The sequence below is a fragment of the Danio rerio genome, chromosome 7 (genome assembly GCF_049306965.1).
Source record: "Danio rerio strain Tuebingen ecotype United States chromosome 7, GRCz12tu, whole genome shotgun sequence".
NCBI classification, from domain to species: Eukaryota; Metazoa; Chordata; class Actinopteri; order Cypriniformes; family Danionidae; genus Danio; species Danio rerio.
This window is the reverse complement of record NC_133182.1, coordinates 40,386,897-40,401,253: the sequence shown is the minus strand read 5'-3', so window position 1 is coordinate 40,401,253 and position 14,357 is coordinate 40,386,897. Positions and strand designations below refer to the sequence as shown.

The 14,357-nt window shown below is 35.9% G+C and overlaps 2 protein-coding genes across 9 annotated transcripts in view; both read right to left on the bottom strand.

The window, feature by feature from the left end:
• Positions 1-14,357, bottom strand: part of esyt2b (extended synaptotagmin-like protein 2b) — an 860,030-nt gene that overhangs the window by 143,709 nt on the left and 701,964 nt on the right. The window lies entirely within an intron of this gene.
• sorcs2 (sortilin-related VPS10 domain containing receptor 2) overlaps positions 983-14,357 on the bottom strand; it is a 299,601-nt gene continuing 286,226 nt past the window's right edge. Inside the window, exons 22-29 of one of the 7 annotated variants that reach the window (XM_073908837.1) lie at positions 13,207-13,319; positions 12,682-12,804; positions 12,298-12,397; positions 11,243-11,284; positions 10,892-10,918; positions 8,353-8,455; positions 7,771-7,991; positions 983-5,459 (exon numbers count right to left, since the gene is read on the bottom strand). In XM_073908837.1, coding sequence (XP_073764938.1) covers positions 5,395-5,459; positions 7,771-7,991; positions 8,353-8,455; positions 10,892-10,918; positions 11,243-11,284; positions 12,298-12,397; positions 12,682-12,804; positions 13,207-13,319 — 794 coding nt within the window. In that variant the 3' untranslated portion in view covers positions 983-5,394. The remainder of the gene's footprint in view (positions 5,460-7,770; positions 7,992-8,352; positions 8,456-10,891; positions 10,919-11,242; positions 11,285-12,297; positions 12,398-12,681; positions 12,805-13,206; positions 13,320-14,357) is intronic. The other 6 variants (XM_073908838.1, XM_073908839.1, XM_021477932.3 and 3 more) reach the window with 6 other exon arrangements.

The following is a 14,357-nucleotide window of genomic DNA, read 5'->3' as shown; positions in this document are numbered from 1 at the left end:
TATTGTGCTTAACAGCATTGTTCTTTGTTTCTTGTATATTGGGATTAAAGTGCAGACCTTTATTCAAAGGTCTAAATTAAATTATATTCTGGTTACGCATTTCCATAATATTGTTAGCTGCTGTCAACTATTTTTATGAGTGCTGGGCAAAGATCAATAGCATCCAAAATAAAAGTTTGTTTTGACATTATATACACTACCTGACAAAAGGTCTTGTCGCCTTTACAATCAAGACTGTATAAATGTATAAATTATATATATAATATATATATAAATTATTTTTTCTATGTATTATGTACTCTTTTTAACAAATATCAGATTGTTTTTACTTGGTTACATGGTTGACTGTCATTGTGAACAAAACAACTAATTATTTTGAGAAGTGTGGCTCAAACGGTAGCAAATACACTTTGTCTTGGTGGCGTTGGACAAAATACTGACACGATAACTATTTTAAAGCATGATTGAAATATTTTGGGGGAGTAACTACATGCAGATATGCAAGTTCTGAAGTTCCAGCAAACCATTTTGAGGTTTGCACTCACAAATTAGAGAATGTAAGTCTGTTTCGAAAAATTAGCCAAAGCAATTGAAAAAACTGTAAAGACTTACATCAGAAATAGAGATTTAACTAGGTTGATTATGTTAAATATGTAAGTTAATTGGGCAAGTCATTAGACACCAGTGGTTCTGTAGCCAGTTCTGTTGCCAGTTCTGTAGTTATGTAGCCAATTGAGAACAACAGTCTTAAGGTGGCTAATAATATGTACATTTATTTATTCCAGCTCAACTCAACAAAAAATAAGACTTTCTCCTGAAGAAAAATAATATTAAATACAGCAAAAGGTTTCCTTCCTCTTTTAAACTTGTCTTGGGAAATATAAAAAAAAATAATTAAAATGTCACAGGAGTGCTAATAGTTGTCTATAACTGTATATACACCCCAGCCTTAGGAAAAAAAAACAGATATCAGCTTCATGAATAATGTTAAAACTTTATTAAACAGCTCAAACTAACAAAACAAACCTTTACAGTTAGTGTGTTTGAATTCAGACACGCTGATTAAGTGCTTTTCACTTGTTGCAGTGGAGTCAAAAACATTTACATTATAAAGAAACAAGAACAAACGAAATAGAACAAAATACATCAGTTCAGCTGTCTCTCCAACACGTCATCTGAGTTTCTAAATGGACTCTGTGTTCCTGTTGGAGGAGTGCGCCATCACTAAAGCTAAAGTGATTCAGAAACGGCTCTTAAAAACACAATAACACCCATCTTTGTCACTGCATGGATGCGAATAACAGATGACACACCATTGTAGACAGTTCAGCTTCTGGTGCATTAAGTGAACACTGTTGTATGGAAAGGAACAGGTTTGTATGAGTAATATAAGCATCAACTGATCATGTATGTTGCATTTTTTGGTTTATGCTGAGGAAAAACTCACAAACACTAAAAATGTTTGAATCAAACTTGGAGAAATGTTGACTGATCAAGCTCCAAAGCAGTGCATTAAAGAGACAGTGAACCTGCAAACCATATATTTGGTCAAGAAGACTTCCCAAAATTCTAGATATATATTTCAATTTCGTGTGGCGTAAGATACACAGTGTCCTTCTCAGTTGAAAAATGAAGTGTTCCCTGAACCCACCTGTACAAGTCATGAACTGTGATTGGTGCAAGTGAGAGACCCTCATCACTTCACATCCATAAAACAGCGGTGATTCCAGAAAGAGAAAGACTGCGCTGTTAACAGGCGCATAACGCTTAAAAATGTCTGAATCATATCAATATGTGCACAACGACACAGTGCACCACTTCTCACACAGTTCTTTAGTCACGTGAGGATGAACGATACGGTGAAATATTAAGAGTCATCCTTAATTAAATGACGCTAAATAAAGACAAAGACGTAAAGGTGATCATTTCATGTCCATGAACTCCTGAATTCAAGAAAACCCAGTGCGAGGCATTTGGGAGAAAACAGTGCACATTTTGGTCTATTGAAAGTGTCATATTTAGGAGGGGAGGAGATATATATACACAAGGTTCTATACACATTGTTATATATATACAAGCCAAACGAAAGGGACAGTAACTGTGTCCTGTGCCTAATATAGGCTTATACACACACACTACACCTGACTGCAGCACGTGCTACGCCGCATATGTCATCTGATGTTGACTCCCTGTCATGAGCTGATGCTTGAGGAGATCCAATAAATAGATGAGGATATGATTTTAGCTAGCTTTCACAAAGGAGTTTGACATCATGAACTATGACTTTTAGGGAGTGATGTTTTATTATGTAGTGAAGATGGACTGTAATCTGAGTGATGAGTATTTGGCACTGAAGTTCTTGGGGGGAAAAGGACTACGATTTAATGATCTAAGTAATTATTTCCAGAGTCACTGTACTATAGTAAAGCACCCACAGAAAAATGTCCCAGGCCGTTCATAATAATTAGTGCAGATTTTTCCAAGAATGCCAAGAAGGTTTCAGCTGTGCTCATTTGGTGGTAATCGGAAAGGTTTAGTCTTGCATCTGCACTTTTGATGTAATGGCAGACATTATTGTTTCCCAGCAGGTAAAACAACATCAAAAATGCGAATCGATTTGATCTCAATTGATTCCCGTGATGTCAAACAACATTAAGTTGACCTCTAACACTGGTGTCAAACAAATATTCAAGAACTGTCGTGTAATGAACTTTTGACATGGTTTATTTTAGGCCAATGTCATGTCAATTTCATGTTGTCTTGACATCAAGGCAGTATACATGCATTGTAGGGATACAAAATCTAGTGTAAATTTGAAATTGAAGCCTTCAGATGATTAAAACTGCTCTTATAATTATTTTAGTGTTGTTATTTAGGTGGTTAAAGGGATAATCTATCAATGTGTGGATGTGAAACGGACTTGACATCAAATCGATTAGCATTTTTTTGCAAAGGTTGGGTATCTTGCTATAAAAGCAAACCATTTTTGTCTGCATGCCTTGGGTTTATCGATGTTAAGTTTTTAGACAACACCACAGCTGTAATGACCACTCATTAACATATTACAGATAAACAAACCTAACGTACACTTCAAGACACGTTGGAGCTAAACTCTTTAGGACACCCGCCCTCCAGGACCAAGTGTGATGACCCCTGCGTTAGGGTCTTAAACTTGCTGTGTGTGTTTAAATCTGAATACATCGCCGTCCACAGGACACTTCAGAGTGAAAACTAGCATGTCCACCATAATGAAGTGTCGTTTCAAAGTGCTCAAACCTGGCCACTTTGAAGGGCCCTTAGGATAGCAGAAGTTTAATGGGTAAAATTGATAATTCGGCCACCATAATTCTTTATGCTGGGAAGTTGTCACTCCTGAGGGTGCCCCCTTGGTAAAGTTTAGATCGGATACGCGGCCGGCTGGAAGTGCGATATGCACACCAATATAGCAGCATTTTTTTATGACACTGTATAATAATTAATATTTTTACAGTACTGTGATGGTTGGGTTTAGGGTTGGGGTGTGGGGGTAGGCGTTAAAAATTCAATTTAATAGATAACATAAATAATACTCGGTACAACTACTGTTTTTTACATTAATGGTTGGGTTTAGGGTTGGGGTGGGGGTAGACGTTAATAAAATACAATAAATGTGAAATTTAATAAATAACATAAATCACTTAGTTAATTTCCGGCCGTAACCATATCCGATTTAGCAACAATCTGTGCCCTTCCGAATGGAATGCGCTGTTGTGATGAAAATCATAACTTAAGCTTATCTGCACAGTTTTGGCACAGTGCCACCTAGTGGTCTGGAGATGTGAAAATAGCTCATTTTGACCTCTGGTTTGGCCAAAAATCAAAGTACTGGTCTATTTAAAAAGCAGTTGCACAATAGCCAATGTTCCAGTGTTGGCCATTTTGAGCATCAGTCAATCTGAATTTAAATGAAAAATCTGAGATTTTATGAACATATTAGCATATCTTTACAAAACTTAGTTTCTTCATCATCATGCCCTGATGACTTTGCCTATTAAGGTGGACTTGATATAAAGAGTTCAGATGCAGTTCTGAGGGCTATCTAAAATTTTCATCTAAAATGATCATTTTTCTCAGGCTCCTGTAATTGAAGTTTTATGGCGATAAATAGGTGATCTCAGTGCCATTAAAGTGAAATACCTAGCAAGAAAAACGCTCATTTTAGAACATTTCAGATGGCATTTGGAGGTACCTGCATTTGAACTCTTCATATACTCCTTGGATCATATAGAGAATATACATATTATGCATTATGAACTTCCTGACAAACCTTTTTTGAGTGTAGACTCTGGACCTGATTTGAACCAAATTAAAATCAACTAGTCAGAACTGGTTTAACGCCATTAACTGCCAAACTGCATCTGAGGCTTCACACACCACATCAGTTTTGTACCAGTGCCACCTACTGGTTAAATTTAATAAACAATTAAATCATATTACTAGTGACTGTAGCTTTGACTAAAACCACCTGAAGTTGTACCCTCATTGAATATTTCATTCTGCCTCTGTTGTGCTTGGCCCCTTAATTGCTGGCTGGAATTGTATTTTGTTGTTCTTCCTCTCTGTGACCGTGATCAGCAGCACCTTGTGGACAAACGAAGAAGTGCAAAAACAACACAAAGCACATGTGCCAGCTCTGCATCTTAGGGGGATTTTGAAGGGGAAAAAAAAACTTAAGTATACTTTGGGCTACAGACAAAAATGACTTCACTGCATAGCATATCCATAAAACAGGACGAAATAATCTGTTCTGTTATTGAGTAAAGGAAAAGATGTCATGCGTTATTGCATATGAGAAGTGATAGGCTGAACCGACATGTCCAAAACATTGTTTACAACACAATACAGAGTGACTGAAAATATCTTAAGTGATTCCCTTTGGCTAAATCTAAACAAACCTTGCTTCCCTGGATTAAATGTGTACCGTTTACCGCTCGGCGTGCATTGCACCACATCTGCACTGCTTTCACTCACCTATCAGTTTTACAACATCCACACACCCTCAGTGCCGTCAACAACACTATTCACACTGAAAGTGACGAGACAGTGTTTGTCAATGAGTTTGTCCCTGGGCATTAGTAAGTGGGGCTGATCTCATGCTCCCGTGACAAGAGCAACAATGAGAAGAAATGAGAGAAGGTGGACAAGGGTGCACATGGTCACCAGTGAAACCAGAACGGGTACAAAACCACAGCAGATGGGTAGAAAAATCCACCGTCTGGAACAGACATTGTGAGGAGGGAGAGAAGGTTTGGTGCAGGTGTGTCTCTGCTCTCTCTCTCTTCTGAAGGGTCAGATCTGGAGAGAGGAAGAAGGCATAGTCCATTGTGCTCATCGCTGGCACCTTCACACTGGTCATCAGCTGGTCAGGTAACTGTGCAGCTCTCTGGAGTTTATGCTCAAAACCACCCCTGAGTGGTTGCCTGGCAACAAGAAAGTCAGGGGGAAGAGAGAGTTTGTAAAGACAGCAGGTCAAAAAAAATGTTCATCACTAGTCAAGGTCGTTACACAATCTAAGGATATGCAGTCATGAATAATACCCACAGAATGTTCTAGATTCGTTCTTATAGGTTATTATTTAAAAAGTGGGGATATTCCAGTCATTTTAGAAGCCATGTTTATATCATTATGTTTAATGTACTATTTTAAGTTGTGGAGATAATACTAATAAAAAAATCTTGCATTAGGGTTAAATGTAACATCAGCAACTTCTATTTGTTTAAACACTTCTGTTCAAAGGAACGTTCATAATTCTTTTCTGTCTCCCACAATTAAAAAATATATATTTCTACACATTTATAATAAATTTCTTTGAAATTGATTAGTGTTGTTGCATATTTGTTTCCATTTTTACAGTTACAGTAACTTATTTCATAATAATACGTATATAATATATTATATTCTCTATATCAGTGGTTCTCAAACTGTGGTACGTGTACCACCACTGGTACGCAGGCTTCCTTCTAGTGGTACGCGGAGATATCAAATATGTCATATGTACATGCTACATATAATTAAATGTATCAACAATTATTTATACATGAATATGACATAAACTATTATTTATTTTATGACATATAGCCTATATTTCTGAGGCCCAGGCAACATTTCCAGGTGTTGATGAATTGGCTACTATATGTTAATACTTTACATTTAAGTACAGCAGTTTTCTGTTTACTTTTAAAGAACATTAACCTACCATTTTTAACTTTTAAAAGCACATTTTAATTTAAATGTTGACGTTTTTAGTTTACTTTTTTTTTTTTTACATATTAACACAGTACAGTGTTAACGTTCAGACTATTTATACTGTTTAAAATGGCTGACAATAATAAATATTCTTAATAATAGAAATTAATCTGCCACGTTTTAGAACTGTGCAGAGCTGCAGCTGCTTTACTGGGCCTACTACGCTACTGTATTTCAATACTGCTTATTATGGTGGTACTTGGAGAGACAATTTTTTTCTGAGGTGGTACTTGATGAAAAAAGTTTGAGAACCACTGCTCTATATAATATTATACAATACAGTTTTTCTGAGTGGCTTTGGTGCATATCTCACAATACTGTTTACATTTGCACAACAGTTAATGCATTTCTCAAGACAATCATTTGTGCACATCAGAATAGTTCTGTGGTCCACTACAGTGGACATGCTGTAAAATGAATAATAAAAATAAAATTTTAAAACTCTAAATAGTAGAATTTTTTTAACCCAAAGGATGTAGGAAACCACAAAAGAAAAAAATTGGTCTCTGGAGGATTCAACATTATCATTTGCTTATGTCATGTCAGTTAAAATGAACTAAACTTGTGAATGCTGAATAGTCACTCCATATAAAACTAATAGTCCTCATTTCATTAATTTTCAAAATCTGTCAAGCAATTTTATAATGTTTTTAAAATCTTTTTTCTCCTGACAATGTCTTTTAAATTGAACGATTTCTTGAATGATTTACAGACCTGTGTATGTTGTAGGTTCAGTTCCAATATGTACTGCAATATTGTTTACAGTTGTGCACAGCTCTTAAGAAAGGAAGTTTCGGTTTGTTGTAAATAAGGATGTGTTTATTCTTTTGCACACTGACTGACTACAGTTTTTCTCAGTCGCTTTGGTGCGTTTCTCACAACACCAGTGCATTTCTGATGTCTAACATTAATGTAGTTTTCAAACGGCTGTGCAAATAGTATATAGTGCCTTTTTGAGCATTTTCAGGAAGTGTCACCAAAATCTGACTTTTTGCATTGGAAAAATATGTACAGAGTAAACTGTCATAATGAAAACATGACAAAGCCATTTGACTATCTTGTTCATAAACAATGGTGTCAGGACTTTTCATTTTGATGATACTGAGACTTTCATTGACATCAATACTTGCTTTTGAGGAATGAGCTATCCTTTTTGAGAAAGTGACGCGCTTTTGCAGTTTATCAACTAGGCTTTGCAGTTTGTACTAATTGTTTTGAGAAATGCATTAACTGTTGTGCAAATTTAAATAGTGTTGAGAAAAATGCACCAAAGCCACTGAGAAAAACTGTAAATTGAACAAGACTACAATATACAGTATACACAGCACATTCTTTATACAAGACACCTGAAGATAGAGACACAGACAGACAGATAGACAGACAGACCAATAGTCTGACAGACAGACATTGTGTCAGGGTCTCGTTCATCACCTAAATTTCCCATTTATTACGACTAGTAATGTGTGTTAACAGTGCATTGTTCACCTAGTGTCTGTGAGTCGAGGTCGTCATCGATGAACTCTTCTCCCTGAATGATGTTCTGCGTGTCCTCGCTGTGGTTGACAGGACTGGTCATTTCCTGCTCCTTCTCGTTGTGCATCTGAGCGTAGACGTTTCTGCCTGGAAGTTTTCTGAAACGCAGCCAGGGACGCGTTAGGCTGCTCTCCTCTGGCCTCAGCAACCAACCATGGTTTTTGTAGTTTTTCCTGTCACAGTTTTGTAGTTCATGTTCCGTTATATAAGCTGACTGTCATTTAGACATGTGGGGACTGAACATGCATTCTTCAGTGATGGGGTATGACAGGACAGTGAGGATCAATAGCACTATCACCTGTGTGTCTGTGTACACCTGTGCATCATGCATTTCAGTGACGGGCAGCAAGGCAGAATGGTGTGTGTGTGCGAGTGTGTTATTATCTACAATACAGACAGCTCTGACGTGATATGAAATCATATCAGCTGCATTAATTCCATTCATTTGGAAATCAAATTTGATGAGTCATTTTAAAGCAATGACAGGAAAAGTCAAACACTAGCTTTTTACAAATAGTGAAGTAAAGGACAAACCTTTTAAACTTGAAGAGTATGAACGCTGCAGCGGAGATCAAACTTATAAGAAGAAAGACAGCTACAGCCCAAACACCAGGACCTGCAGCAGCCAAACCAGAACCTGAAGCAAAACACATTGATTTGTTTTATTCGGCTATTCATTTCATAGAACCTGCAGTGCCACAAGAGTTTAAGGGGTAGTTTGTGCTCAATGGGAATTTTTGGGTGAACTATTTTTTAATCATCACCTGACTATATTAACATGTCAGTTTCTGGCTCCAGACTACACTACCTGACAAAAGTCTTGTCGCATATCTAAGTTTTAGCAACAACAAATAATAACTTGACTTCTAGTTGATCATTTGGTATCAGAAGTGACTTATAAGAAAGGCAAAGACCTCTAGATTACGCTTATTTTACCAAAATAAAATATGATCATGCCTTGATTTTTAAACATTTAGTTAAGACAGTAAGGTCTGACCTTAGACAAAAGTCCTGTCACTTAACAGAAATAATGTTCAGTATAGAATATAAAGTCATGGTGCAGTGGGAAAAGAATGGATATTGTGTATGACTCCCATGAGCTTGGAGGACTGCATCCATGCATCTCTGCAATGTCTCAAATAACTTATTAATAAAGTCATCTGGAATGGCAAAGAAAGTGTTCTTGCAGGACTCCCAGAGTTCAAGATTCTTTGGATTCATCTTCAATGCCTCCTTCATCTTACCCCAGACATGCTCAATAATGTTTATGTCTGGAGACTTGGCGGGCCAATCCTGGAGCACCTTGACCTTCTTTGCTTTCAGGAACTTTGATGTGGAGGCTGAAGTATGAGAAGGAGCGCTACCCTGCTGAAGAATTTGCCCTCTCCAGTGGTTTGTAATGTAATGGGCAGCACAAATGTCTTGATACCTCAGGCTGTTTTGTTGCCATCCACTCTCTAGATCTCTCACACGCGCCATACTGAATGTAACCCCAAACCATGATTCTTCCCTTCACTAAACTTGATAGATTTCTGTGAAAATCTTGGGTCCATGCGGGTTCCATTAGGTCTTCTGCAGTATATGTGATGATTTTAGTTCAACAGTTCAACAGATGATTCATCTGAAAAATCTATCTTCTGCCACTTTTTCAAAAGATCAACTAGAAGTCAAGTTATTATTTGTCACTCTTACAAATAGGATAGACAACAAAACTTTTGTTAAGTAGTGTGTTTGGAGGTTCAACCAAAAGTACTGATAACTGCTCACAGTGTCCTGTAATACTTTTCAAATTCATGATAGTAATGTTTAAATCCATGCCTCAATCAAATGGTCAGACAATGACATTTTTATTTACAAATGATTAAAATATTGCTGTCTAGTATGCAGCATGTCTGGAGACTAAAATGTATACTATGATTTTAGAAAAACGTTTGCTATAATGTGTCATGTTACTTAACAATGGTCATAAGTAGGGCCAGACGGAATCTGCGGACGTTTTTTGCTATTTCTGAGGAGAATTTTGGTAAAAGTCTGCGGATTTCTGTGGAATTATTTTGGGAGTATCATAAATAAACCTTAATATATGAAATGAAAAATAATATCTTTTAAACTTTTATTTAACGTTTAAAATGCAAATCCAATTAGATTCACTTTATTTGTTAAATAAAGCAAGTTTGTGATATAATATATCTAGTAAAAAGCAGAAAATATTACTGTACAAACTGCATTGTACATAAATCAGATGAACATTTTCACATTAGTCAATAATATTACTGAAATTATATATATAAAAAAACTGAATAAATATAGATTTACACACATTTACTCAAGTAAATAAGCAGAATAAATGATGGGGTAAAAATCTGCGGAAAATCTATGGAATTCTGCGCGCACAGATTCCGGGTGGGCCTAGTCTTTAGCAATATATTTTATAAGATATATTTTCTCAATGTAAAGGAGTACAGGCTTGGACCTGGGAACAGCATTCCATACATCACAACATAAAGGGGTAGTTCACTCAAAACTGATCATTTGCTTACAATTTACTCACACTAAAAGAGAGTTTTGACACAAAAGCCTCTGAATGCTGTCTGAATTTCTTGATGATAAATCTGTCATTATTATCGTCTTTAAAGTGAAATAACTTAACATAAACATTTATAGGAGCTCTAAAAAAAAAAGCTTATTTTTGAACAAAAGTTCAGATGGCACTTTAATTATTTTGCAACTGAACTCTTCAAATGGTTCTAATCTTTCACAGAGGTTTCTTATTTTTCTGAACACAAAAAGAAGATATTCTGAAGAATGTTAGAAAGACAAGCCACTGACATCCATAGTAGGAACAAATAATATAGCGGAAGTCTATGCTCTTCAGCATATCTTTATGTGTTCAACAGAAAAAAATAAAGTCAAACAGGTTTGTAGCAAGTAGTAGAGTAAATGATAGCAGAATTTTCTGTTTCGAGTGAACTATCCCTTTAACAAGAGGATGATAACTATCTATAATCTTTCAAAACACTCAAAAAATCAATCAAACAAACAAAATCACACAAATCACACACAATGTACACACCTTGTGTGGATGAAGTCAATTGTGTGGCTGTGATACAGATAACAATGAAATGAAAACAAACTTTAAAAAAACTTTAAAAATAACTAAAACACAAGAAATCGCCTTTAAGGGAAAGTTTACAATAAAGTAAAGTAAAGTGAAGCATGCATGTGTTAGTCAAACCAAAAACACAAACAGAAATGCAAGTCAACAGAAGCCTACTTAATGTCAACTCAATGTAAAGACTAGACCAGAAAACAAAACAGAAACAAGACATTATTAAATCAGCATTTTCTATTATTTCCTTTATTCTTAAAGAGTATTTTTTTTTAAAGAGGACACTTCTAAAAGCGAGCAGTAAATGTGACCAACCCGTCTCAGTTGTGCTGACAGACACGTCACTAGTTATAGGTCCTTTGAAATACATTGGTTAAGTTTTAGTAAAGATGATGGGCCTGCTGTCATACTAAAACAGTTAAATGACTTAACAACATACACATGCTAGCCAATACATTAGGTACACCCTTTCAACTGTTAACTAATGCAAACATCCAATTAGCTAATCACATGGAAGTATTTCACTGCATTCATACATTTAGATGTGCTCAAGACAATGGTTGTGTCTGAAATCGCCTAGTACTCAGTAGGTACTGCATTTGAATTTGAATTTATAAGAAATGTACGCTCTGTAAAGTATGAATGTGAGTAGTTTAAATGAAACTCGGATGTAATATTTTGTCATGATCATGTGACCTACCTTTGTCAGTAGCGTTGCTTCACTCTCGTTCATGAATTCTCGCGTTTATGAGCATTCTAAGCATTATGAGATAGCGTAGCATCCATTGGATGTGCACTTCGGAATTATGCAGGAAGTAGTAGGTTATCCGGGTACTAGCATACTGTTTTACAAATTCGATGAATTCGGACATACTACGCGACTTACATACTGGTTTTATCATACTATATTGTATGGAAGTATTCGGACGCAGTAAATGTGTTCAAACTAAGACACATGCAATCAATTCAAGGGTTTAAAAAAATAGAGTTGGAGGCAATTTGTTTATAACAAACAAATTTGCTGATTAAAATTACTTCTTTTTGATATATGCACATTTATGTTTACATTTTTGTTTTATTTTGTTAACATTGTCCACCTGCTTGAGTTAATAGTAGCTTACAGTTTGTCTGTTTTATACCACACATTGCTGTGTTGGCTCATTTATTCCTCCTCTGGAAAGAAAGTGAATTTAGAAATGCTGTTAAAACAACCTTTGCGTTTAATAAATTAAATTACATGTTTGTAGAACAATGTGTGCAAAACAACCCCGAATCCAAATCCACAGCTGAACTAAAATGGACCCGTGTATCCAAAAGGTGTACCTAATAAATTGGCTGGTAGGTCTTCTCAGTGTTTTTTTTTTTCTCACCTGAATCCAAATCTGCCAGAGTCACCAACACTCTTAACCCTCCTCTCACAATAAAGCTCACATTGTTCTCACTCAGAACCTGTTTGATGGTGGGAACACGCTACACAAATGAGAACACACACAACAGTTAGACACTAATTGATACAAATACAAAATACATATATAAATAAACATTTTTAATTAATTGTGCTTTAGTAATCAAGGTAAGCCATAGTAAATAAGAAATTAGTTCACTGAATGAAGTGCTTTCTGTATATCATGTTCATTTCTGATGGAATATTAGTCACTGTATCAAAAATTATATTGCTGCACTAATGTTTTGTTGTCTGAGGATGTGCTCTATCTGTTTACATTCATTTATCTCTGGAAAGCTGACACATTTACCTTGTCAACAAACACACTCCTCTTTACTGGTGTGGTCTCTTGAGGAAGAACATACAGGTCTGCAGAGGTGGGAAGCCCAGGCTTCAGCATCGTCACCAGATGCTCCTGAGGAACCCCTGTGAGCTGGAACAAAACAGAGGGACAGGGTGAGCATGATTAAAATATTGTCCTGTATAATAACAGAACTTGTGTATGTGTGTGTCTGTGACAACTTGCTTATGTGGTTTAAGAAGACATGAAATTGTATAATAACATAGGTACAGTATGACCTAGTTGAACTCTTTCATGTTTTGTTGTCCTCATATTTTTTTTGTCCTCATAATTTAAAATGCTAAACAAATCCTACTTTTGACATTCAAAAATTGGCATAGTTTTCCTGTGAGGGTTGGGTTTGGAGGTAGAGGAAACAGGAAGTCCATATAATAAGCATTTTTACAGTATAAAATACATTGTGCCAATGGAAAGTCCTCGGAAACCATATAAACATGTATGTGTGTGTTTGTGTTTTAAGACTGAGTTGAGAACCTTAGCAATAATCTTTGTTACGACTTCCCCCACATCTCGTCTCCATTCAGGGATGTTTGGGTTAAAATGGTCCAAATTACGACTGAAACTCAATGGGATGATCTGGAAATGATCTGTAGAGAGATGTTAAAGGTATTATTAACATTTTAAAGTTCATATTCCAGTTGAAAAGAACCCATTAGGCTGTGTAAAGTGAGAGTAATTCTCACTTAATGTATTGACGTTCTACAGTAAGACTATAAACCTTGCACTGCAGGTTCAAAATCTGAATAGACACCACAAGCACCATCAAGAAAACCAAGTAAAGCTGCCATTTACTTTGTATAATGTTATTCCAAAACATTTATTCATTTTTCAGTGGAACACACACAATCAACATAAAATAAAAGCCTCACAACATACAACCCTAGTACTACAATAATTATAGTCCAGCATATGCATTTGGAATCACATAACAAGGTGATTAAGGTGATTTTGGGTAAACTGTCTTACTTAAACTGTCAAACTTAAACTGTCAAATTATTACATAAAATTTAAAATAAATAAATAAATAAAACAGTGAAGATCTTAGTCAAATCATTTATCTGCTGCCAGCTCATCTGAGTTTTATAATGTGTTAATCTATTAAATGACGTAACCAGTGGGTTAACTTGAGGACAAACACTATGAAAGAGTGAAGTGACACAGTTGTATACAGCACTACAGCTGAACACTGTCTCTGAGTCATTTCTGCTTTCCAAGCATGAGCTCATCCCATCACACCACACTCATAAATATTCAATCCAGCCCTGGAAACACATGAATATTTCAGTTCAATTTAACACTGTGATTACAAGTAAGAAGTACAGTTAGTCCTCCAGCTGCATTTGAAAATTCACACGAATGAAGGAATTTAGCAGCATTAAGCACATTGATTGTGGTGTTAGTATCAGCTTCACACTCTTAAGCATTGATATACAACGGTTTAAATCTGAATGATGGTTGTGTTTAATCATACACTCTGTGACTGTCACAAGATCTTTGTGTTCATTGATTTTTGGACCACATACTGGGTGGACTGAGTCTGAAAAGTACTCGAACAGCACAGCTATACTGAACACCACTTACTAACATGCAAATATAAGACATTACAGAAACAGAAACATTTTTTA